This window comes from Zalophus californianus, chromosome 5 (genome assembly GCF_009762305.2).
Source record: "Zalophus californianus isolate mZalCal1 chromosome 5, mZalCal1.pri.v2, whole genome shotgun sequence".
Taxonomy (NCBI): Eukaryota; Metazoa; Chordata; class Mammalia; order Carnivora; family Otariidae; genus Zalophus; species Zalophus californianus.
Window position 1 is genome coordinate 154,077,827 of NC_045599.1, and position 23,993 is coordinate 154,101,819.

The window sequence follows — 23,993 nt, forward strand, 5'->3', positions numbered from 1 at the left end:
GAACCTCAGTGAATGGAACAGGGAATTATCCCAGACATTGCTGAGGGCTCTCCTGTCAACAGTCCAACTGTTTTGATGTCAGGCTTAACATAGGAATTCTCACTTTTTTCCTGAGTCTTAGAATAGAAGGAGAAATGGGCCCCAATAGGTCTGCGAGGCTGCCTCACTCACCCCTGGGGCCCCTCTGTCCCCCCCACCCCTGCCAGCTCGCATAGACGCAGTGGAGCTAGGGCCTGTGGGGGAGCCCTGGAGACCCTGGTCTCGGAAGGCTCTGTTCCTGGGGGCCTGTGACCTCCAGAGAGCCAGGAAGGGGGGATGGTCCTTCAAGGAAGATTTAAATGCAGCCCGGCGTCAAGCAGGGCATGGGCTCCAGCAGCTTGAGACAAGCCGGATGAGGTTGGGCCGGGCGTGCCACGGAGGCACGAGGCACTGCATTCCCGCTCAGAGGGCCGGAAGGGGCCACGTGGGGCCTGGGGGCTGTGGGGCCCTGGGGTCTCCCCACCCAGCTCGGGCGTCCTGTCCTCAGGACCTGGAGCCGCCCCCTCCAGCCTGACTCCATCATAGGACGCTCTTCCCACCTCCTCACCAGCCTTGTGGGCTGCCCACGGTAAGGGAGGGGCTCTTCCCCCTGAGGGAGACAGGGAGACCCCGAGGCGGGTGTGCCGGGGGCCAGGCCCCGAGGGAACCACAGGCGTAGGGCCCGAGGGAAGAGGCCACAGACCCAGACGTCTGTCCTATGAGCCAGAACAGCCCCTCCCAGGCCTCCGGCGTGTGGGTCCGCAGAGCCAGGCAACCCCCAGGGAGGTGAGGGGCTCGGCCCCCGCCCAGGGGTGAGCAGGGAGGCCCGGGAGGCCGGTCAGAGCCCGCCCGCAGAGACTAGCAGCCCCGTGGGCCGGAGCAGCCCCTGTGCTTCCAGAAGGAAACCCGTGGGGGAGGGGCTGCAGTGACCCTGGACCAGCGCACTCCCACCGGGCGGTGGCCCGGCCCCTGACCTCGCCCTCCACCTGCCCCACAGGCTTCCATCTGTCGCACAAGGTCACCAGCGTCGTCCCCGAGAGTGTGCTGCTCATCGTGTTGGGCCTGGTGCTGGGCGGCATCGTCTGGGCAGCTGACCACATTGCCTCCTTCACGCTGACGCCCACCGTCTTCTTCTTCTACCTGCTGCCCCCCATCGTGCTGGACGCCGGCTACTTCATGCCCAACCGGCTCTTCTTCGGAAACCTGGGCACCATCCTGCTGTACGCCGTCATCGGCACCGTGTGGAACGCGGCCACCACCGGGCTGTCCCTCTACGGCGTCTTCCTCAGCGGCCTGATGGGTGAGCGGGCATGGCATCGGCGGGGTGGGGGTGGGGGGGGATCCTGGGGGCGGGGCATCCTGGGGGCGGGGCATCCTGGGGGCGGGGTCCGCGGGGCGGGGTCCTCGGGGTGGGGCCCTCGTGGCGGGGTCCTCCGGGTAGAGTTCGGGGACGAGGTCCTGGGGGGTGTTCTTGGGGTGGGCTCTGCAGGAGCAGGGTGTGGGCAGCCTTACTACTTAAGAAAGCTCGGGATACAGAATACAGACCCAGAAAGGGGAGGAGTGATCAGGGTGACAAACCTCACTGGTGGGTACACTTAACCAGCTTGGTATGTTTAAAATGAGGTTTAATTAAGAAACAGCTGTCTGGGCATCCCCAGGCTGAGGCTCAAGAGTCCTGCTTGGGAATCAAATCCTGTCCAACCAGGTTAGCAGGTGGGTGGGGTGGGTGGGACAGCCGAGCCACTGTCCCTCCCCCTCAGCAAGAAGGTGGGGCTGGGCCTCACTTCCCTGCCACCAAGCACCCAGGGGAAGAGAGGGGAAGGCCCCCTCTGGCAGAGGCCAGATGGAGGAGCCCTGGCAGACGCGCACCTGAGCACAAAGACTGGGTCGTCCTACCAGGACGTCCCGCAGGAGAAGCCTGGCCGGTCGCTGCTCGGCCACCACTCATCTGTGTGTCTGCAGCCGCTTCCCCTGCCTGTGTCTCCTGAAGTTTGGGTTACTTAATTCAGCCCTGGCACAGAGCCGAGGTGCACCCCACCCACCTGGGAGTTGGCCATTATCTACCTGGGAAACTGGAGCAGGCAGGGCAAGGGGCTCACCTGAGGCCTTGCAGGGCCCACTCTGGGGTTGCTGCACATCTGCAGCGTGGGTCTGCTGCGCTAGCGCACGGCGTTGGGGGAGTGAAGTGAGAGTCAGCACCATGGGCACCTGTCTGTGCACTCAACCTTGGCCCCAAACACCTCACCTGCAAGAACCAGACTCCTAGGGATGGGCCTGGTCCGCGGTTTCCGTCTGACTCTAGGAAGAGTCTGTGAATCGCTCCCTGTGTGGATCAGGGCCTTGGGGCCTTGGCAACAAAGGACATGCACTGAGAAAGAGAGGCCAAAGGGCCCCTAACGGGAACCATCACCTTGCCTGGCCCATTTGTCATCTCAGGACTTTGTCCTCAGCCCATGGGGAGCATGCATGCTCCTTTGAGCCCCCGCTGCCATCTGGCACCACCCCCAGGCCCAACCCAGAGAAACTCTTCAAGGGTGACACGGGGCCGAATGCACCTGGCCAGGCCTCGCACGCAAGTAAGCCTCGGGTGCGTTTGATTGCATTTACTGGCGATGCCTTTAGATATATAGCTGGGACGCAGCTAAGATGACAAGACCGCCTCCGGCCACTGGCCCCAGGGCAAAGTCTTGGGGTTTGGACCAGGATCCCTGCGGGGGCCTGTGCTCAGCCCTCAGGATGCAGCTGGTCAAGGGTGCACATCAGCCAAAGTCACGGAGTAGAACGGCACCCGGGGGCCAGTGAGTCTGTCCTGTCCCCAGACGCCTGGAGCCGGGAGCCTGATGGGGCTGGGGGGGTGGGGGTCAGTTTCTGCAGACCAGTGGCCAGGCTCTGAGGTGCAGGTCAAGGCGGGGGAGCAGCCCTCTGAGGAAAGGTCAGCCTAGGCCAGGCCACCTGTGGGGTGGGCATCTGGACGAGCCAGCTAGGGGTGGGCCCAGCAGAGGCTCCAGGCCATCAGTCAGAGAGGCCCCCTCAGATGGATGTAATCTCAGGTCCTCTTGGCCGTGGTGGAGAGAGGGTCCTGGTGCGCACAGCTGGTCGAAGGGAGCCCACAGTCCAGTCCGGTCCCAGGAATCTTGCTGGCAGGGCCGGTGGGTGGCAGATGGTCCCACCAGGGAGGAGAGCAGGCTGCGCCTGGACCCAGGGCACTTGCTGCCTGGTTGGCTGGCTTCCAGGAGGTACCACCAGGTCTGTCAGGGTCTGTGGACAGTGAGAGGCCATTGAGCCAGGAGGCGTTTACAGATGGAACACCTCAAAGGGTATGTGGGTCTGGCAGCTGCTGACGTCTGAAGCCAGGAAGGACTGCCTTCCCACCTCCACCTCACCCACAGCATCTGGAGGTGGGAGAGCAAACCCTATGATTCCCGTTCCAAAAGAGACATCTTAAAGTCATTGGAAGCTGGTTCTAACACCTGTCACCCCTTCAGCACCCAGACTGTGGCACCAGGCTGTGGGGTTTTCAGAGCTCACAGGAAACCCCCTCCAAGGCCCTGCCTTCCCCCAGACACAACCTTCTTCCAGGGGCCCTGCCTGGCCCTGAGGGAGAGCCGGGCTCCTGTGGAAGCCCCCCATCCTGGGCCTGGAGGGGGCCCTCGGCTCTGAACCGGCAGGCGTCCAGCCCACATGGTTTCCACCTACCCCACCCCGGCTGGCCTCTCCCATGGCCTCAAGGCCTGACTGGCCCCTGGGGTCTGTTTAAGTCCACTCAGCCTGGGGAGGAGGCTCCATACCAAGAAGGCCCCTGGACAAGGTCCCCCTCCCACCACAGCCCTCTGAGAGCAGGTGTGTGTCCCGAACACAGCTGGGACAGGCAACCATATGCAGGGGTCCTGAGCTTTTGTCCAGGGAAGACCGCTGCGGGGGGTTTGCATGCAACCTGGGGTGGCTCTGGAGACTGAGATGGATCTGGAAGGACAGAGAAGTTGGAAAATGCATCTCAGCATGACCCCCGCCCCCGAGGGCGCCAGGAACTTGCTGGGCAGAGGTCACTCCAAGATGCAGGCTAGGCTGAGCTCTGAGGATCTGCACCTCCAAGGTCCCTTCCTCCCCTCCCTCCTCTCTGAGCCCCCAGCTCCCTTCTTGTCCCTCAGACCTCCCCAGCGGCTTCTACTGTTGGAGCCCCCCGGTTTCCCCGGGGCCTGTGAGGCCTGTCCCTCCCCTGCCCCGTCCATCACCTCCCCTCAGGCTGGTCCTGGTGGCTCTGATCTAGGCTGAGGTATCGCTTCCCAGGGAGGCCTTTCCCCCAGGCCTGTCGAGCCCCCGACCACCTCCCTTGCGAATACACCATCTGCATCCCCGGACTGCAGACCGCCCAGGGCCGGGGTCTGATTCCATGCTGTGCCTGGTCGGGCACCAGGGGCCCCTCATCTGCTGGCAGATGGCCTCGGTAAGCTGGCCAGAAGGAAGCAGCCAGGCACAGGGGCTGTCAGTCCCCGCTGGGGGGTGAGATAAGCCGTTCCTGAAGGTTGTGGGGGCCCATGGGAGGGAGGCAGGCAATCTGACCCCAGTTCCCACAACTGACCAGCCCCAGACCCAAGAGCATCAGAGTCCCCATCCTGAGGGGCGTCCAACTCAGTCATCAGCAGGACAACAGCCTGGGGCAGCCCCCCAGAAGGCCAAGGGGAGGAAGTGTGCCTGACTCTGAGGTCCTCCTTCTACCTGGGCCCTGAAGGGCTCTCCTTGATAGCCCTGCCTGTCTTGCAGGAGACCTGAAAGTTGGGCTGCTGGATTTCCTCCTGTTCGGCAGCCTGATCGCCGCCGTGGACCCGGTGGCCGTCCTGGCCGTGTTCGAGGAGGTGCACGTCAACGAGGTCCTGTTCATCATCGTCTTTGGGGAGTCACTGCTGAACGACGCCGTCACTGTGGTGAGCGGGTGCGGGGCGGGCCCTGGGACTTGGCACAGGGCATCTCAGAGCCACTGGGAGGGAGAAACACGGTCACTCTGTGGCTGCAGTGCCCCTCAGTGCAGAGGGCAGAGGAGCGGACACACAAAGGCCAAGTCTGCATGAGGGGGCTCTTCCTCTGCTCGCAGCTCCGACCGCAGGAGGCTTCCCCATGCCCCTGTCGCGTGGCCCCCCTTCCCTCACCACCTCCTAACTCAGAATGACTGCCTGTCTGGGTCAGTTCTTCGTCCATTCTCCCTCCTTCGTGGTAACCATCTGTCAGCCCCACAACCACGGTTCCCAGAACAGGACCCCTCTAGCTTTGGGTCCAGACTTGGTGCTACCCGTTCGTGAGTCCCCTAAGAGAGCCGATGAAGAAACAAACAGCAAGATCTCACCAGAATCAAGGAAGGAAGATGAGCAAGCATGGGCCGTGTGCCCCCGAAGGCAGCTTTCTCTCCAGAAGGGAGCGTGGCAGAGTCCCCGTGGGCGGGCAGGGGCTTGTGGACCCTCTGTTAGGGTGTGAGGCCACAGCGACTCCACAAAGTGAACAGAAGGCTCATGACATGTGGGGACACTGTCTAGCATCACAGTGGCCGGCATGGATTTTTCAAAGCCCATCCCCAAACTGGGCCACTACCTCTGCGAGAGTGAGTTATGGGTAACACTGAGGCACACACAGAGTACCTTCCCCACGCAGATCCGCCGGGCGCTGTGTCTCCAGGCACCTGCTCTGGGCCCGAGGGTCTGGCCCCACCAGCCCCACACCACGGGATAGGAAGATGTCTTAGCTCTGAAAGTACTGGTGGTCTGTCTAAGAAACCCCCTTCTCATGTCCCTTCAGGATTCAGGAGACTGAAAAGTCCTAAGGTTGTGCTGCACCAGATTTCTTCTGTAGCAGAGATGTTCTCGGGGGAATTTGAGAATTAATTTGGAATTTAATCAGAAATGTAATACACAGCTCCTTTGAGATTGGGCTGCCCTGTGCCGTGGCTTCGCCTCTCTGCGGAGGCACGAACTTCTGCCTGAGCCACGGAGCTCACCACAGAGCTCTCCACACACAATCCTGCCAGAGGCTCCATCCCCCCTCCCACCTGCGTTTCCATGGAGATAGCGGAACTGTGGTCCAGCCCCCAATGCCCTTGGAGGCCCAGGCCCTGCCCACCACCAGTACGTCATCAAGCCATGCCCAACCTCCTGCTATAGAGACAGCAGCACACCCTGCCTTTTGGGGTCCTGTGTCCCCTCCAGCCGACCTGGAGAGGCGGACCCATGGCCCAGAGACAAGTGGCCTCCCTAGGAGCCGGCATCCTGCCCATGGCAGCCCCTCGGCCCGGCGGTGTGGAGCGGCACGTCCTCAGGAGGCCCGGGAAACACAACACTGTCCCCACAGCTGAGCCTAGCATATAGTTCTCGAGCTTTTCACCTCAAATATCTTGGTGGGATACAGTTTAAAAGTCAACATGCAAAGACATCAAGGGGTGTGATCCCACAAGCAGGAGTCAATGCAATAGTGAGGTCACTAAAAATGAAACTCTGGCTTCATCTTGGAAAACAAAACAGAGTTAAATGCAGTAGGTAGCTTTGTGCTTTGCTGAGAGTAGGAAAGGGCCAGGTTTGCTCCTGAAGGTTCTAGTTCCTTCTAGAATGTTCTTCTGCCTCTCCTAGCCCACCTGCTGACTCATCTTGGGCCTTTGTCTTATTGAATATTATTGCCCCGTAATGATTTCCTCCCAGTGATTTCTGGTGGCTTCCACAGGCTGCTCCATCCAGCCCAAGTCTCTGAAGCCTGGGGCCCGAGTCACGGGGGTGAGTGCTGGCCGAGGGCTGACCCGATGTCATGCTTGCCTCTCTGTCCCCCCCAGGTCCTCTACAACGTGTTTGAATCTTTCGTGACACTGGGTGGTGACAAGGTGACTGGAGTGGATTGCGTGAAAGGCATAGGTGTGTGGCTGGCAGGTCCACCCACCTGGGGAGTGTGGGGGCCACGTCTCCTCTCCAGCATGGGGACCACCTCCAGGCTTCGGCCCCAGGTCTGCCCCTGGAACCCACAGCCTGTGTAGGAGAAGGCATTTCCGCTTTGAAGTCTGGGCGGCGGTTTCCTCGCGTCCCCAGCGTGTTTCATGGACGCAACTTCATTGGGTCCGGGCACCCTTGGGGGAGCAGGGTGCTGCCCCGTGAGGCCCACCAGCACGTCGAGTTGGAGGACGGGGGTCCTGGGTGGTCCCGAGTAAACATTTCTCTGGGAAGGGACAGTGACAGCCTCGCTGTCCTGGGGGCCCGGGGACAACCCTGCGCAAGGCCTCCTTCATGGCCTTTGTCCACAATGGGGGAGGGGAGCCGGGCCTCCCTGCACTCCACGTGGGAGAACTGGCCTCTTGTTGGCCGCGCTGTTGGCGCCTCTGGGGGGGTTACCGGGCGACCCACATGAGGAATGTTCTGGAAGGAGGCCGGTCAGCGGCGCCCACACAGGGGCCAGCCACGCCGGCCACAAAGGGCCTTTCACGTGGTTCAGCCAACGTCCTCGGCCCACAGTGTCCTTCTTCGTGGTGAGCCTGGGGGGCACGCTGGTGGGGGTGCTTTTCGCCTTCCTGCTCTCGCTGGTGACCCGCTTCACCAAGCACGTGCGCATCATCGAGCCGGGCTTCGTGTTCGTCATCTCCTATTTGTCCTACCTCACGTCCGAGATGCTGTCGCTGTCAGCCATCCTGGCGTGAGTCCCTCACCCCCATGCCCCAGGGTGCCAGGGCCGCACGGTGTCCCGGCCATGTGCTGTGCAGGGGTGGGGTGGGGTCACCCCACAGCACAGTCAAGCAGCTGTGCCCAGGAGGGGAGGGGGAGGGGGAAGGGGGGAGAGGGGAGGGAGGAGGGAGGGGAGGGGGGAGGGGGGAAGGCCCCTCCCTTCCTGGGCACAACCTTCCTGGCCCACCTCCCTGTGAGGGGTGAGAAGCCACTGTGGGGGTGAAGAATCTGGTCTATTCAGGTTTTAAATCAGGAGTTGGCGTTTTCACAGAATTGTCCTTGAGCTCTGCCTACACGCAGCCTCTTCTGGGTGCCCTGGGTGGGCGGCTGGCTAGCAACCCGTGACCCAAATCTGCCCCAGCACGCCTCCAAGAGCCAGCTGCCGCTGGACTGGGGACAGACACCGAGGCAGCCCACTGGGTGGCTCAGGGTTCAGGTCTTGGGGTGTAGGGAGGCCCAGCTCCAAGAGAAGACCCGATCAGTGGGGTGGGTGCGTGCCCAGGACACAGGCCCACAGGCCCACAGGCCATGCAGGTGGAGTCTCGGCCCCCAGTCTGACAGCAAGCCCATCCCGCCCCCAGCATCACCTTCTGTGGCATCTGCTGTCAGAAGTACGTGAAGGCGAACATCTCTGAGCAGTCAGCCACCACCGTGCGCTACACCATGAAGATGCTGGCCAGTGGGGCGGAGACCATCATCTTCATGTTCCTGGGCATCTCAGCCGTGAACCCCCTCATCTGGAAGTGGAACACAGCCTTTGTGCTCCTGACACTGGTCTTCATCTCTGTGTACCGGGCCATTGGTGAGGGTGCCGGGGGTTGTGGGGACGAAGGAGTGCGGGGTGGGGGTGGGGCTGACGGGGAGGAGGGGAGTCGATGGGGGTGGCGGGGGGGGGGGGACAATGACAGGGATGCCTGGGGGATGGGGCTGTTGGGGAAGGTGGGGATTGGTGGGGGGCAGTGGGGATGACTGAGGGATGCTGGGGACAGTGGAAGGTGGACAGAGGGGACCCGCTGTGGGCAGGCTGTGGGAACCGAGGACGTGGTGTTTGAGACCAGCCCTCGGAGTGAGCCCCCTGGCCCAGTGAACGGCAGGTTCCAGAGCCCCTGGGGAGCCTCAGCATGGCCAGGCCGTCAGTTATGTGCAGTGAAGGTTCAGGCTTTCTTCACGGCCTTGTCACCTTGAGTCAGAGAGAGCATAGCTGGGGGGCAGGGTGGAAGGTTCTAGAACCTAGGGGAACCCATTTGGTTTCCCCTTGGCTCACTCTGGATGCTGTCACTGAGGAAGCAGATGGAGGCTCCTGTGAGGCTGGAGCCCTGCTGCCTGCTGTGACCCTTGTGGCCCATCCTCGGGGTGCTGGCCAGGGCGGGACCACCACCCACTCTGCCTGTGCTCAGCGGGGACTGGGGGCTCCAGGGAGCGGCTTCCGGAGTGAGGCAGAGTCAGTGGTCCTAGGACACAAGGCTTCCATTGCCTCCTGGGTCACAGGGCAGGTTTGGCTCTCGGCCAAGAGGGAGCACAGGTTGGACCGGAGGGTGTGGGGAGAGCAGGGCCCCAGGGTGGCATTTTCGTGACTTTTGCTCAGAACAGAACCCGTCACCCTCGCCGTCAGTGCCCAAGGAGGGAATTCCCAAATGTTGCTCCCCCGGTGCGGTGGCTGCCAAGGAGGGGGGGCCGCTCCTGGAGCGTGGGAGCTCAGCGCGGGCCCCACCCGCAGGTGTCGTCCTGCAGACCTGGGTCTTGAACCGGTACCGGATGGTGCAGCTGGAGATCATAGACCAGGTGGTCATGTCCTATGGTGGCCTGCGCGGAGCCGTGGCCTTTGCTCTGGTTGTCCTTCTGGACGAGAAGAAGGTGAAGGAGAGGAACCTGTTCGTCAGCACGACCATCATCGTGGTCTTTTTCACGGTCATCTTCCAGGTAGGGTCGAGCGCATGCCCCTGCCTGTCCTCCCGGCCTCACCATGCCGGGCCGGGGTGCTGTGACAAGCCTCTCCAGCCTCCAGGCCCTAATTGGTTTTTACTATTTTAGTAACTAGGAGCCGTTTTGTAGGTTTTCATGTGGCCCCACAGGGGACGCAGCACGATTTGGCCTAAAAATGTCCTTCCTGGGTTGCTGCTGGCTAACAAAGCCCCAGTTAATATTTCATTGACCAGACACGCCCAGGAAAGTGTCCCACTTCCCCCTTGCTTTTGGACAATCTAAAGAGCTGACCGGGGGGCCCTCAGAGCAGGGTCGGGTGGCGGTGGATTCACACACTGGGGGCTCAGTGGGCCGGGGTGGGCCCTGGGGTGGAACCTGCCTGCCGCCAGGGTCAACACCCGTCTTCCAGGGCCTGACCATCAAGCCCCTGGTGCAGTGGCTGAAGGTGAAAAGGAGTGAGCATCGAGAGCCCAAACTCAACGAGAAGCTGCACGGCCGGGTAGGGGACCTCCCCAGTGGCTGGGGGGGCGGGGGGCGGGGCAGGGCTGGCAGTTGCGTCCCTCCAAGTGATGCTAATCCCCTTCTCTTTCCTGCGAAGGCTTTCGACCACATCCTTTCAGCCATTGAGGACATATCAGGGCAAATTGGACACAATTATCTCAGAGATAAGTAAGTAGCCGCAGGTGCCCCTGGCTGGGTTGAAATGGGGATATTTGGAGGCATCTTTAGTCTTGTCAGCTTCCTGCCCTCTGCCTTTAACGGGAGACCCACAGGGTAGAAAGAGCCACTGATATTCCCCATAAACCAACCTCACAAAGTGCTAGCTAACTGAAGAACACTGCCTTTAAAGGGGTCAGGTTGCTTGACTAACTGTCTGAGACCCCCACCCCCTGGGACTCCTGGTCCCCCTGAACCCCCTCCTTCCCCTGGGGCTCCCCCTCTCCCTGAGACCCCCCCCAGAGTCCCTCCGCCTCTGGGACCCCTCTCCCCCAGGAGCCCCTCCCCCAGGAGCCCCTCCTTCCCCTGGGACTCCCCCGCCTCCTCCCCCACCACGTCCGTCCAGCTCGTGGCCCGCTGGGCTTCGGCTAGATACTCCCCTTATCCTCACCTGGCCACCTGCTCTTCTGACCCACAATGCTGGCCAGTACCCTAACTGTGTTGGGTTGAAAGCCTCCTTCTGGCCAGCCTTGTTCTGTCCTGGTGTGGGAGCTCAGGGGCTCCTCTTCCCCCAGCCAATCCCTCTGCAGGTAAAATGTGCCCCCTTCACTGTAGGCAGGGCTCCAGGGCCCCAGGGCCCTGCCCTCCCCCAGCCTTACCCTTTCCAGAGGGTTAGGTAGTCACTTGGGAAACTTTTCAATATCGTATTAAGAAAACAAAATACAGAATTCGGCATACATTCTAATGACACGTACCTTCAGGTAGGAAGGTAGGAACAGAGCGCAGATGAGGAAATAGCACCCCTGAGGTTTATTCCTTTTATTTTAAAACTTATCTTTGTGCTTGTTACAGTAAATAAAAATCAGGGTTGGGGGGAGGGAGGGCGTCTCCTGTGTCTCAGTTCCTGGGAGACCATGTCCATTACAAGTCTGGGCAGTGAGAGGGGTCCCCGTCCACCCTGGGGCCTTGCCCACGGCCCATCCAAGTGTTGATGTCATGTTCGTTTGACCCCCCAGGTGGTCCAATTTTGATAGGAAATTCCTCAGCAAAATCCTTATGAGAAGGTCGGCTCAGAAGTCACGAGATCGGATTCTGAATGTTTTCCATGAACTCAACTTGAAAGATGCCATTAGCTATGTGGCTGAGGTACCAGAACATTCCATCTGTTCTCTTGTTGGAGTTGGGGGCTGAAACAACACCCAGCCAAAGGATGTAGCCAACAGCCACGGGGTCTAGGGCAGCGGGTCAGGGAGGGAGGCCCCTGGTGGGAAGGCCCAGGTGGCACCGCGCTGGGGCTGCGGACAAGTTCATGACGTGAAGCTCCTGGGTCCTCCAACACCCCAAGAATGGCTGTGGGAGCTGAGGCACAGCACCCTCCCCCACGGCCCTCTGTGGGATGCTCTGTGGTCTGGTGAGTCTGAGATCGAAGACCAGCTAGGGCATTACAGAGTCATGCCCCCCAACATACATATGTGCACACACACACATTCATGCATGTCTGCATATGCACACAGAGGGGAAAGCAGCAAGGGTATCTCGCATCCTGTGGGGTCAACAGGGGACACACCTGGGAACAGGCTGTGATTCTAAGGTCCTTGCAGGTGAGCAGGACTCCTCTGCATCCACAGAATACCCGCTTCTGGAGGTGAATGAATCCTCCCCCATGTCTTTGGGGCTGATGGGCCATAGAAGACCCCCACCAACTAGTGGCTGGTGCATCCGGTGTGGGGTCAGTGAGTGGGCTCGGGGAGCCTGTGGAAGGATGAGGGACTAGCCTACCACGTGGGCTGCATGGTGACTCTCCGGATCTTGCTGTTTCTGATGCCACATGCCCTGTGCCAACCCACAGCCACTCAGTCAGGACTCGGGGTGTGTCAAAGTGACCCAGGCATAGCAGGTCCCAGGTCAAACCCCACTCCCCTGGACACACAGTCTGGCTGGCCCCTCCCCAGTGGCCACACGCCTCCAGGCAGTGCACGCGTGTGACAGTCACTTGGCCTTTGCCCCGTGTGTATCCCCTGGGCCCCGAGGTCACCTGATGCCTCACCAGCTCAGGCCTACACAGAGCCTGGTGAGCTAGGGATCTGCACTCCCATCTCAGCAAATCCCATGGACCTCAGCGAGAAGGCGTAGCCAGAGCCCTGGAAGCGTCTGTTCCTTCCGAGGGGAAAGTGATTCCTGTCTCGAGTGGGCTTGTCCACACCAAATGTACAGCCTGATGCCCTAACACAGCCGGGGGTCACTCCAGGACAGACGGATGCAGGGGCCACAGGGAGAGCAGTAAAGAGGAGGGCCCTACACCATCTACTGAGCTAATGCCACACCAATGCTGCTCCCCCTGAAACCCCAACCCACAAGCTCCAGGCACTAGGAGGGACAAGGTCACCTGCTGTCTGCACCTCTGGCCCTGGGCTGGGAAAGTTCACTGCTCAAATCTCTGCCCTCTGGGACTACAGAGGCCTTCGTGTCCTTCGAGCCTGGATGGGTGGGCAGGAGGGACTGTCCTGACTGACCAGCCCTTCTGCTGGCCCAGTCCTGTCTCCCTCGGACACTCTGACACCCCTAGCCCCCACGTGGGAGATGCAGCCTGCTTGCAGGGCCCCCACTGCCCACCACACTGAGTGCCCGGTGCCCGTGACATGGGCTCCTGCATGGTCAGGACTGGCTCTGCCCACTCAGACCGCAGTGGGGGGTGGTGCGTCCTCCTGGGCTGTGCCTCTGGGCCTCCTGCCCTGCCACGCCGGCCCCTGTCCCTGGTGCCCTCGCAGCCCCATGCCCTCCCCTGAGGAATCCCTGCTTCTCCTCCAGTGGCCCCCTTGGCACTCGGCCCCACGCTCCCACCCAAGGAGAGTGGCTGTTTCCAACTCTCATTCATGTCAGGCTTGGCTCTACATGATCTTAATCTGGTTCAGTTCCGGACAGAGGCCATGAGCCCCCACTGGGGGTTTCCTTCTCAGGGTCACTGAGGGCAGGTGCTTGGGAGTCTCCAGTGGGGACAGGGGACACCTCCCCAGTCCTGTGGGGAGCTGCAATGTTTCCTGATGCCCCGTGCCCACTGAGGGTCTGGGTTGAAGGACCCATGGTTCTGTCTTCACTTTCCTCTTCAAACCACCAGCCCCGACCCCTCAGCGAGGCCTTACCTGTGGCCTCAGCTCTCCAGGGGCTGGTGGTCACCTGGCTTCAAGGCACTCCACGGTGTGGGCTGACACAGGCTTCCTCTTCCCCACAGGGAGAGCGCCGTGGGTCCCTGGCCTTCATCCGCTCCCCCAGCACCGACAACATGGTCAATGTGGACTTCAGCACACCACGGCCCTCAACCGTGGAGGCCTCTGTCTCCTACCTCCTGTAGGTGCTCGCGTTCACACGGGCTTCCACCAGAAGAGGCCACCCCTGGCCTGGGCCCCTCCCCCACTCCCCTGGAGGCTGCCCGCCTGGTCATAGGCAGCAGGGCCCCTCTGGACAGACACTGGCCAGTGGGCACCTGGGGGCAACTGCGAGTCATAAATGGGTGGAGCAGAGGCCCCTGCATCGGACCCCAGGGAGGGCGTGCACACAGGCGCCGGTGTCCCCCGCTCCAATGCATCTGTAGTAAATGTTAGCGCCTGCCGGATGGAGACCAAGAGAGGAGGGTGCCAGACAGAGACCTGGGGCTGAGGCCTCATCCCTGGCCACCCCTACCTACACCGGTCCCGGGGTTTGGGCCTCCTGCTCTGTAGTGCTGTGCGGCTGGGGCTTGGCCAACCGGCGTGCAGGTGCCGGGCTTGAGGGGGTGAGTGAGGAGGGCACGGAGCACGGTGTCGGGGGAGGCCTCATGGGAAGTCATGCCCAGGACAAGGCGCCCAGGGGGCCGGCGGTGAGGGCAGGAAGGGCAGGCGGTCACCATGGCCCCCACACAGGAGGGAGAACGTCAGCGCGGTGTGCCTGGACATGCAGTCCCTGGAACAGAGGAGGAGGAGCATCCGTGACACAGAGGACATGGTCACTCACCACACCCTGCAGCAGTACCTGTACAAGCCTCGGCAGGAGGTGGGTGCGCGGAGCCCGGGTGGGGTGCAGCTCCCTGGTCCCCTCCTCGCCCCGGGACGGTTTCCGTGCAGAGGGTGCTCAGGCCGAGAAGGGCTGGCAGGAGGCGCGGGGCTCAGCCTCCCAGCCAGGTCCCTGGGCCCTCTCGCCCCTGGGTGTGCTGGCTGGGGGTGCTGGGGGGGCCGTGAGGCCCGGGGCAGCCATGCAAGGTGCCCCCACCGTGATCTCTCCCCAGTACAAGCATCTCTACAGTCGGCATGAGCTGACCCCGAGCGAGGACGAGAAGCAGGACAAGGAGATCTTCCACAGGACCATGCGGAAGCGCTTGGAGTCCTTCAAGTCCGCCAAGCTGGGGATCAACCAGAACAAGAAGGCGGCAAAACTCTACAAGAGGGAACGCGCCCAGAAACGGGTGAGGGCAGTGGGCACGTGGTTGTCGGCAGAGGGGCCGTGGGGTTCCCGGGGGCTGGGGTCCCACCAGGGCACCCCCAGGGACAGGCCTGGGCAGGCGCTCTGCTCCTGTAAGCCCTCACAGAGCAGGAGGGGCCCCGGAGGGCTCCCAGCAGCACCAGCAGGGGCTCCCCTGGAACAGTCTCCCCTGGGAACAGTTGGGGCAGTCAGGGTCCAGGTGTGGCTGTGCCCACACCTGCTGACGGTTTCCTTTTGTTTCTCAGAGGAACAGCAGTATCCCCAACGGGAAACTGCCCACGGAGAGCCCCATGGACAACTTCACCATTAAGGAGAAAGGTACTGGGGGGGGCAGAGCAGGACCCAGAGACACATGCGATGGGGCAGGAGGGGTGCAGAGCGCTGTCCTGCCAGAGGGACCCTTCCCCTTGGCAGTCAGGACCCACCTTGGGCAGGGGGCTGCTGCCAAGGCCCCAGCCGCTCTGGTGGGCAGCGCCCTGGAGGTGGGCTCCACATCCCCTGTCCCAGTCCCCACTTGTGGTTTAGCTACAAGAAGAGTGCCCTCTCTGAGCAGAGCCTGCTCTGCAGCGCGCTCCTGCCTCCAGAAGGCCAGGCTGGCTGGGGAGGAGGAGCAGGGGCAGGAGGGCTGGACACTCCCCGTGGCTCCCGTGTAGAAGGGAAAACCTCTTGGTGTGGTTTTGCTTTGCCCAGCCCTGTGCTGGCCGTCCAGGCACTGCTGCCCAGCAAGCTGCCCAGATGGGGTGGTGTGATGACAGCCCTCGGGGTGCTCTGCAAGCGGTCAAGGGTGTCAGTCAAGGGCACTACACGGGGGTGTCTGTGCGCCCAGCCCGCTCCCTTCATGCTGCCCTCTCTTGCCACCAGATTTGGAACTTTCAGAACCAGAGGAGGCCCCGGACTACGGTGCTGAAATGGGTGGGGGGATCGAGTTCCTGGCAAACATCACGCAAGATGCCACGGCAACAGACTCCCCCTCAGGTGAGGGGTGGGGCCGGCCCTCCTTGGGCCCCACACGTGAGCATGGTCATTGGTCATTGATGGGGGTTACAGGGCCCGGGTCCACATGGGGTGTGAGTTGCGGGGGGGTCTCTGCTCCAGAGAAGGGAGCATGTGCCCTGCCTGCTGCGTGTGGAGAGACAGAATGGGGTGCAAGGCATGGAACCCCAAAGACCTTCCAGGTGACCTTCCAGGTGTCGGCTACAGGAAGAGCTGGTGTCTGACCCCCAGGGCAGCACCCTCCCTCGCTGCTGTCTGAGGTTCACCTGGGAATCTCATCAGCCCCTGCCCTTTCTCCTAGGGATTGACAACCCCGTGTTCTCCCCGGATGAGGACCTGAGCATCCTCTCCAGGGTGCCACCCTGGCTGTCCCCTGGGGAGACGGTGGTGCCCTCCCAGAGGGCCCGTGTGCAGATCCCCTGCTCTCCGGGCAACTTCCGCCGCCTGGCGCCCTTCCGCCTCAGCAACAAGTCCGTGGACTCCTTTCTGCAGGCCGATGGCCCCAGTGGCCCCGATGGCTCCGAGGAGCAGCCCCACAAGACCCTCCCTGAGTCCACGCACATGTAACTCCTGACCCCGCCCACTGGCCTGACACCTGCTCTCTCAGCTTCTCTCCCCTAGCCAGCCGCCTCTCTGGCTCTGGACCTGAACTTCCGCAGACTTTCTCCAGCAACTCTTCTCCCTCCTTCTAAACCTCTTTTCCAGCTGCACATTTCTTAGGAGACCTGTCTGAGTCTCTGCTTCTCCAGCTGAGATGTCAGGATCCAGAGCTGTTTGAGGATCTCTGTAACCCATGTGCTCAGCCCATGAATCTAAGTCTTGAGCTCAGAGGGAACTGAGCCCAGGGCTGGGTGGGGGTTGCGTGGGAAGAGGCCTGTTTTCCTCCCCAAAGGCCCCCGGGGGTTTGGGAAAAGTCCATGTGACAGAAGTGAGTCCAGAAGAGCAACGGGTCCCTTTCAGCCTCATACAGAGAGGAGCTTGGGGAAAGGGAACAGGGAAGTGGAGGGGCAGGCCACCAGCCAGCCAAGGGGACCAGCACCTCTCTCAGGAGAGGAGGCCAGAGAAGGCAGGGGTGGGGGGGTGGAGTTAGGGGACAAGGCAAGGGCGGGGGGGGGGAGCGAGGGGGCAAGGCAAGTGTGGGAGGCTGGAGGGGCGCAAGGGGCAAGGCAAGGGAGTCAGAGTGGGGGAGTGAGGGGGCAAGGCAAGGGTGGAAGGTGGGGGGCGTTAGGGGGCAAGGCAAGGGCGGGAGGCAGGGGTGAGGCACCTGTTCTGCTTCAGGGACTTCTTGCTGGGTCCCCACTTTACCTTCCATAGGGAAGAGGGTTCACCCCTTTGTGCAAGGTTTTGGGTTCATTTCACGTTTCCTTTGGGTGTTTGGTGGGCACTTGGGGGGAAACAGGAGGCGAACCTTTCCCCCAGCACAGAAGGGGCTCTCATGCAGAAGCTTTCCCATTCATTTCAACTGAAGCAGGACCTCCTTGTTTTTCTCTCCTGTGGACACTTGGAGAGGGCGTGCATCAGTCCAGCTGGGGCGAGGCCTTCATGGTGGGGTGTTCTAGCAAGGCTGGCTGGCGCTCCCCGGTGCAGCATTTTCTTTACGCATAACGCTGGGCTTTCTCGGGAGTTCCTGGGGACTAGAAGTGAGCTTGTGGGGAACACCACGTGGGCAGGGCCTCTGTCTGGTCCTTCCGCTGCTCTTCTGCTTCTTCCTGGCTTCTGCCTCTGAACCCATAACCTTCCCCTCTCTCTTCCTTGAGCCCTGCTTGTCCTAGAGCAAGGGCACCGTGTCCAGGGAGGCCATGTGGCCAGGACCATTCCTGGACAGGGTGGTTGTATGGGGCGGGCATGGCCTGTAGCGGAGGTGCCCGTCAGGGGGCTGCAGAGGCAGGTCCTTAGAAGGCCCTGTAACTGCACCGTGTTGGCCACACGGCCCGGGCATGGCCTCAGAGTGTCCCACAACATTCCAGGTAGTGGGGGCGGGGCGCAGGCTGGGTGTGTTGGGGACCCTCCAGGCTGCTCGGCCATCCTGGAAGATTAGAGGGAAGGTCCCACGGCCTGGAGTGTCCCTGTGATTCCCGGACCCGCAGAGGGGCGGTGGCAGCCTCCAGAGGTGGGAGCGCCCGCAGTCAACTGGGAAGGTTGCCCATGCCCCCTGCCCGCAGGCATGCTCCGGGTTTGGGCCAACCCAGCAAGTCTTGACTTCCGTGCAGTTTGCGCGGCATGGGGCCGGGAACCTGACCAGCGCCGCCTCCCGGGTCTCCCCTGCACCCCTTCCCCCTCCCCCCCCACGAGGGCCCCCGCCAGGTGCCCTCTGCGCTCACACCCTCTTCTCCCGCAGGTGACACGGGCTCCGACGTGCCGCTGACCGGACGCTCGTCCCCTCCCGCCGCCGAGAAGCCCCCGCTTCCCGCGCGGTCCCCGCGCCAGCGCGCCCTGAGCCCGGCCCCGCCCGCCGAGGGCCCGCCCGCCGAGGCCCCGCCCACCGCCCCGTCCGACCGCGAGCCGGGCGCGGGGCCGGAGCGCCGCGGACTCCCGGGCGCGCATGCGCGGTCGGCGGCGGCGCGCCGCGTGCACAGCCGGCGCTCTTTCCAGCGGCCCCCGCGCGCGCCGCCCCGCGCTGCTCAAGCTCGCGTCCCTGCCGCCGTCGTGCCACGCGCCGCCGCACGCGCTGGAGCAGGAGGAGACGCCGCTGTGACGGCCAGGCCCCGGGGTCTCCCCCAGCCGGAGTCTAGGTGCTGGCATAGGGCAGCAAGCCGGACTCGCCGGTTCAGAATCCGTCCCAGGGGACCGAGTGTGCCACGAGGCCTGACCCTTGGAATTCCTTGGAGCCACCTGCAGAGAGGCCCCTGCAGAGAGGCCCCTGTGGGCTAGGAAGTGGAGCGTGGCAGAGCCTCTAACAGCTGCCGGGCGGTCTGGGCCCGTGCCCTTGCCCCGAGACTCTGCTGTGGGCCCTTCTGTGCACCTGCCGTGGTTCTGAAGCCTGCCGGCACTTGGGTGTCATTGCCACCCCGACTTAGAGTCAGGAAGGGCCCTGGGTATCCAGAAGTGGGCTCTGGGTTCGAGTTCTTGCCACTTCGTGTCCACTATCTCATCAACACTGCCAGGGACACTGAGACCAGATGCCAGCCCACCTTCCGGGCCCCGCAGGGCTCTCACCCCCAGGGAGGCAGGAGCCCTGATTCCAGGAGCAGTTTGCAGGCGGAGGGGTTGGCCCTGCGTGATGTCTTAACATACACTTAGCAGTTCTTTGATCTACCTGTCACCTTAGGGACACCTTAGGTACAATTGCAGAAACATCTTTTGTTTATCCTTTTTGTGTTGTGACTTCTGGAGCCCAGCACTGGTCTGGCTCTGGCCCAGGCGTCAATGTGGCGGCCCCTGGTCTGCGGGTGTTGCCCCATGCCCAACACCTGGTCTCTGGCCTTAGCCGTCCTACCTGACACTGGGAGAGGTTGCACTGGCCGTGTGGGCAGGTCTACACAGCTCCCGCTGAGTAGAGTGGGCCTTCACTTAGCAAGCAGCTCAACAGGGCCCGGGCCAGGTGGGGTGGGAAGCTGCTCTTTCCTGGAGAGCCAAGGGACTTGGAGCAGGGCTCAGAGCCTCACAGGACCCTCTGGGCCTGCCCTGAGAATGTTGTAGCCCAGACTGCTCCTCACCCCCTCCAGGGTCTCAGGGACATGGCTTTGGACAGAGCTGCACCCTCTGCCCCCCATCCTCTGGAGGGAGACCACTGTCTGGCTCTCCTATGGGGGCAGCAGACAGGAGGCTGGGGTGAGGAGGCTGCCACAGTAGTCCAGGGAAGAGGCCCTCATCTGCCCTCGCCTGTTCCTCAGAAAGAGGAAGTAAAGATCAGAGGAATGTGGGCCTTAGGATGGACACTACTAGAAGCTTTTCTGAAGAGGCCCAGCTCAGCTCTGCTCAGGAAAGTATTTGTGCTGTGCTGTGACCGACTTCTGATGGTGGAAATTCTCACAGCCGTCACTGGCGAGGCCTGATAGCACTTCGTAGTGTTCACTGAGACCCTGGTGGAAAGTCGGTACAACCTACTGTCCCTTTGCTGTTGAGAAAAACAGGGACTAGTCACTGTGGCATCTGCTCAGCAACACAAAGCTCTTGACCCTGGGGCAGCAGATCTGCTCATTACCTAAATCACACACACGGGGGTGGTGTTTGGTTTTCTTTCTGTAGGTATTCCCCCACACTGTGCAACCATTTTGACAAACTCTGTGAGCACAAAATCCAGCCATTATCGGGGCAACAAAACCTGCCGGTTAGTGAGCCCGACTGAGCTGCAGCAACCACGCACACCTCCAGGAAGGCACACGCTCTGCCCACTCCCTGCAGAGTGGTTCGTCCAGATCAAGCCAAGCCCTGCCGCACTGAGCTCCCCAGGGTCCACAGCCCAGCTGGTCCGGCATCTCCAGCTGCCTTAACAACTCACCTGGACCTCTGGACCCGGATCCAATTCCCAGCTGCGGAGCTAGAGGCTGAGCTGGGGAAAGCGGCTCGGAGGTCCCTCCATCAACACCAGAAATAGTAAACCGGCGGGTGATGCCTCTGTTTGACAAATGTCTCATGGCTCAGGTGGAACTGAAGTTCTAGGTGGGAAACCTCCTTTGCAGAATCCCACATTTCAATGCTCACGAGAGAAGTTTGGTGTTTCCTCTGTGGACAGTCTTATGCTCCGTAGTGCTGTGGATACATTTCATAAATGAGAATCCTAGCTGTTCTTGTCATTGTAAAACAGAAAGTAAACAAAGTCTTATGAATGTATTTCCTTAGGAAAACTGTTGTAAAATTTTTTATTATAAAAGAATTCCTATTTATTTAATACTGAATTTTGGCCTACTTTATGGTAGACTATAAAGAACACAAATGTAGGAGTTGCTATTTCTCACCTATTTTCTTGAAAATAATTTTGTTACAGTGCTTATATACTGTGTACTAGTGATCTTCTATTGTGAAAGGAGATTTAAAGAATTTCATTGAAATTCGAAATGTACGTTAAGTTAGGAGTGGTGAAAATTGTGTGTTAATTTTGTGAATGTAATTTTAGTCAAATTTTGTGTAACCCTGACCACAGAACAATGTGCCTTACAGGGCCCCCTGGATGTGCTGGGCAGGGGCCCTGTCACAGACCCTGTCACACCTGCATGATCAAGTCTATTAAAAATGTTTCAAGGCACTTTGGGTGGAAACTTTGTAAGTGAGAAATCATATCAAGGAGAATTTAAGGGGCAGTTCGCTGCAGGCAAACATTGCTCTGGTACTAAAATTAACATCGACATGTGCGTGCGCATGCGCGTGTGTGCATGCGTCAGAGGCAGCCCCTTCTGGCTGGTGCAAGGAGGTCGTTGGGACGCGACTGCTGGCACGCCCTGGGCTCTGAGACCTGGTTCTTCCCAGGCACAGACAGGTGGGCACCACCACTTGCTCACTTACTCAGACTCGTCACTGCACACGGGGCAGGCGCCTAGAAAGGGCAGAGCAGCGCCCACCCAGCCAGAATGGGAGGAGGAAGTGCCTGAGACACCAAAGGGGGTGGGCCCGGGGCCGGAAGGAGGTGGGTAAGGGTGGTCTCTGGAGGCCAAGATGAAGCTGATGGGGGAGGCAGAACTGCACCTGCCCCTAAATGTCTGGGTGAATCTTGTCCCCCCGAGGTGGATCCCACCCCCCCAGGTGGATCCTGCCCCACCCCGAGGTGGATCCCACCCTCAGGTGGATCCCACCCCCAGGTGACTCTCACCCCCCCAGGTGGATCTTGCCCCCCCCAGGTGAATCTCACCCCCCCAAGTGGATCCCACCCCCAGGTGGATCCCGCCCCCCAGGTGGATCCCTCAGGTGGATCCCACCCCCAGGTGGATCCCTCAGGTGGATCCCACCCCCCAGGTGGATCCCGCCCCCCCCCAGGTGAATCCCACCCCCCAGGTGGATCCCGCCCCCCCCCCGGTGGATCCCACCCCGCCAGGTGGATCCCGCCCCCCCCGGTGAATCCCACCCCCCCAGGTGGATCCCACCCCCAGGTGAATCCCACCCCCCCAGGTGGATCCTGCCCCCACCAGGTGGATCCCACCCCCAGGTTCCTTGAGGTCTGTGTCACAGACACATCTTTTTTTTAGAAAACAAGGGCACAAGCAGGGGCAGGGGGTAGGGGAGAGAAGGGGTGGAGAGAGAGAATCCTAAGCAGACTCCCTGCTGAACACAGAGCCTGGACTCAATCTCACCACCCTGAGATCATGACCTGAGCTGAAACCAAGAGTCAGACACTTAACCCACAGAGCCACCCAGGTGCCCCACAGACACATCTTTCAATAGCTAAAATTTTTGAGGTTTATTATAGAAAGAAAATGCACATCAATGCCGAGTCTATAAATACTTTTTATAAGAGAAGTCTAACCAGCAAATTTATAGCCATTTCAAAGTTGATAGGAGTGTGGTTCTAGGACTGCTGTAAGTACCACAGACTGGTTGGCTTAGAACAACACATTCATTGCCAAGTAATCCAGGTGTGGGCAGGGGCTCACTCCCGACCTTGCAGGAGAGTCCTCCGACCTTGTCAGTGTCTGGTGCCCCTGGGCTTGGAGGAGCATCACCTCAACCCCCCACGCCTGTCACGGCCCCACCTGCTCGCTCCCAGGCCAGCTGTCCAGGAAGCCCGTCTCCGGGCTTCTCCCCGCTGCGTTCCATGTCTCCTCCCAGGTGGCACTGGTGTCCCGGTCACATCCCTCGCTGCGGTGTTCCACGGACAGGCAGGAGGGCCGAGCAGCCAGAAGCCCCCATGTGGCCCACCTTCCCTGGAAGACTTCCTCTGGACACAAAGAAGTGTCCATGCCTCCCAGCTCCGTGTTTTGGGGTCACAGCAGTTTGGACGGTACATTGGCAGAGCACCCCAGGTAAGCATCAGCTCATGCGCCCACACCAGTTAAATGTGGTCAGGAGCCCCTTCCCCGCCGTGCTCTGAAAACCCTATGAATAAAACTTGAGAGTCAAAGAAATCTCCTACCTTGAAAGATGTTCTTTCCACTGAACAGCAAGTGTTCTTACAAAGAACCACCCAAAGACTCAGTGAGTCTGCAGTGGCCTGACAGGAACCTGTTTCTGGTACCAGCTGCAGGCTGCCTGTCCTGTTAAACCCATTTTCTCCGATGGACACCTGGCACCAAGCGGCCTAGAGACGAGCCCCCCCTGGCTGTCACCGACCCACCAGGATGTGGGCCTCTACTCTGCCCCCACCCCCCACCACATCCTGGCCACTGTGCTGCCCTCAAAATCACGTGTCCCTGTTATTTGGAACGTGCTGACCTCTGGCATTCACCATTACCACAGGCATCCCTGAAGCAAGTGTGACCAATGGCCAAGGGCACTGGGGCGACCATCACATAATCACAGCAAGAACTGACAAGGACAATGTGCGCCACTTGGGTCTGTTGTCATCATTTGAATATTCACCCTGGATATTTGTTCCTGAAGTAACGTGGAGTGAAAATTCAGTCGCTGGGAAAATAAATGCATTTTTATGATTATAAGGGACAATAAAACTCTTAATTTTATTATTTCAAAAAACACTTGGAATTACTACATGCTCAACATTAAGACACATAATATGTATATGAAAAGACAGGACATTTGCTCCATATTTATAGAAAAGTCACTCCTCTTCTGAACCAGGAACTTTCTCTAAGAACTGCATCTAGTTTTTAGTCACTTAATTCCATTTAGGTTTTGATTCCTTGAACAAAAAGCCCTTCATGTGAATTTTTTACATGGCTGGACATGGCTGGAGATGAGCAGAGACTTGAGCTCGGGGGTTCAGGGCAGCCCACACCGCACTCACGCGGGGCCCTCGGGGGGAGAAGCAGAGCACAGCACAGCCACCACGGGGGCTGGCGGCACAGTGGGGAAGGGGCTGCATGCCCCCCCACCTGAGCCAGCCGGTCCCCGGGGTCCCTGAAGCAAGGCCGGGGGGAACAGGGCCCCTCTCCATTCCTGATTTTGGACAGCACCGCATGGTGAACCAGAGCGCAGGTGCTTCCGAGAACTCCCACTCACTGACAGCAGTGGGGAAGGGTCAGGACCCACACACAGGCCTCCCCATGTATTCAGGTACAGCCTCTTAGTTAATGCATTGTGAGACTCAAGACTCATGCAAAACGAGGCCACCACTGAAGCAGCTGCCACATAGACGGCTACACGACAGAGGGGCTAAGGGATCTGGTGTCAGGAAGGAGCACAGATCCTGTATCGTGCACCAGATAAATGTTCGCATTC

At 60.6% G+C, this 23,993-nt stretch overlaps 1 protein-coding gene across 2 annotated transcripts in view; it reads left to right on the forward strand.

The window, feature by feature from the left end:
• SLC9A3 (solute carrier family 9 member A3) overlaps positions 1-20,901 on the forward strand; it is a 47,717-nt gene extending 26,816 nt beyond the window's left edge. Inside the window, exons 2-17 of one of the 2 annotated variants that reach the window (XM_027604262.2) lie at positions 1,016-1,318; positions 4,780-4,940; positions 6,824-6,902; positions 7,494-7,671; positions 8,282-8,502; positions 9,418-9,620; positions 10,033-10,122; positions 10,222-10,292; positions 11,297-11,426; positions 13,510-13,625; positions 14,177-14,306; positions 14,539-14,715; positions 14,978-15,050; positions 15,594-15,707; positions 16,027-16,288; positions 18,064-20,901. In XM_027604262.2, coding sequence (XP_027460063.1) covers positions 1,016-1,318; positions 4,780-4,940; positions 6,824-6,902; positions 7,494-7,671; positions 8,282-8,502; positions 9,418-9,620; positions 10,033-10,122; positions 10,222-10,292; positions 11,297-11,426; positions 13,510-13,625; positions 14,177-14,306; positions 14,539-14,715; positions 14,978-15,050; positions 15,594-15,707; positions 16,027-16,288; positions 18,064-18,067 — 2,312 coding nt within the window. In that variant the 3' untranslated portion in view covers positions 18,068-20,901. Of the gene's footprint in view, positions 1-1,015; positions 1,319-4,779; positions 4,941-6,823; positions 6,903-7,493; positions 7,672-8,281; positions 8,503-9,417; positions 9,621-10,032; positions 10,123-10,221; positions 10,293-11,296; positions 11,427-13,509; positions 13,626-14,176; positions 14,307-14,538; positions 14,716-14,977; positions 15,051-15,593; positions 15,708-16,026; positions 16,293-18,063 lie in introns of those variants that run through there. The other variant, XM_027604261.1, reaches the window with a different exon arrangement.
• Positions 20,902-23,993: the final 3,092 nt, after the last annotated feature.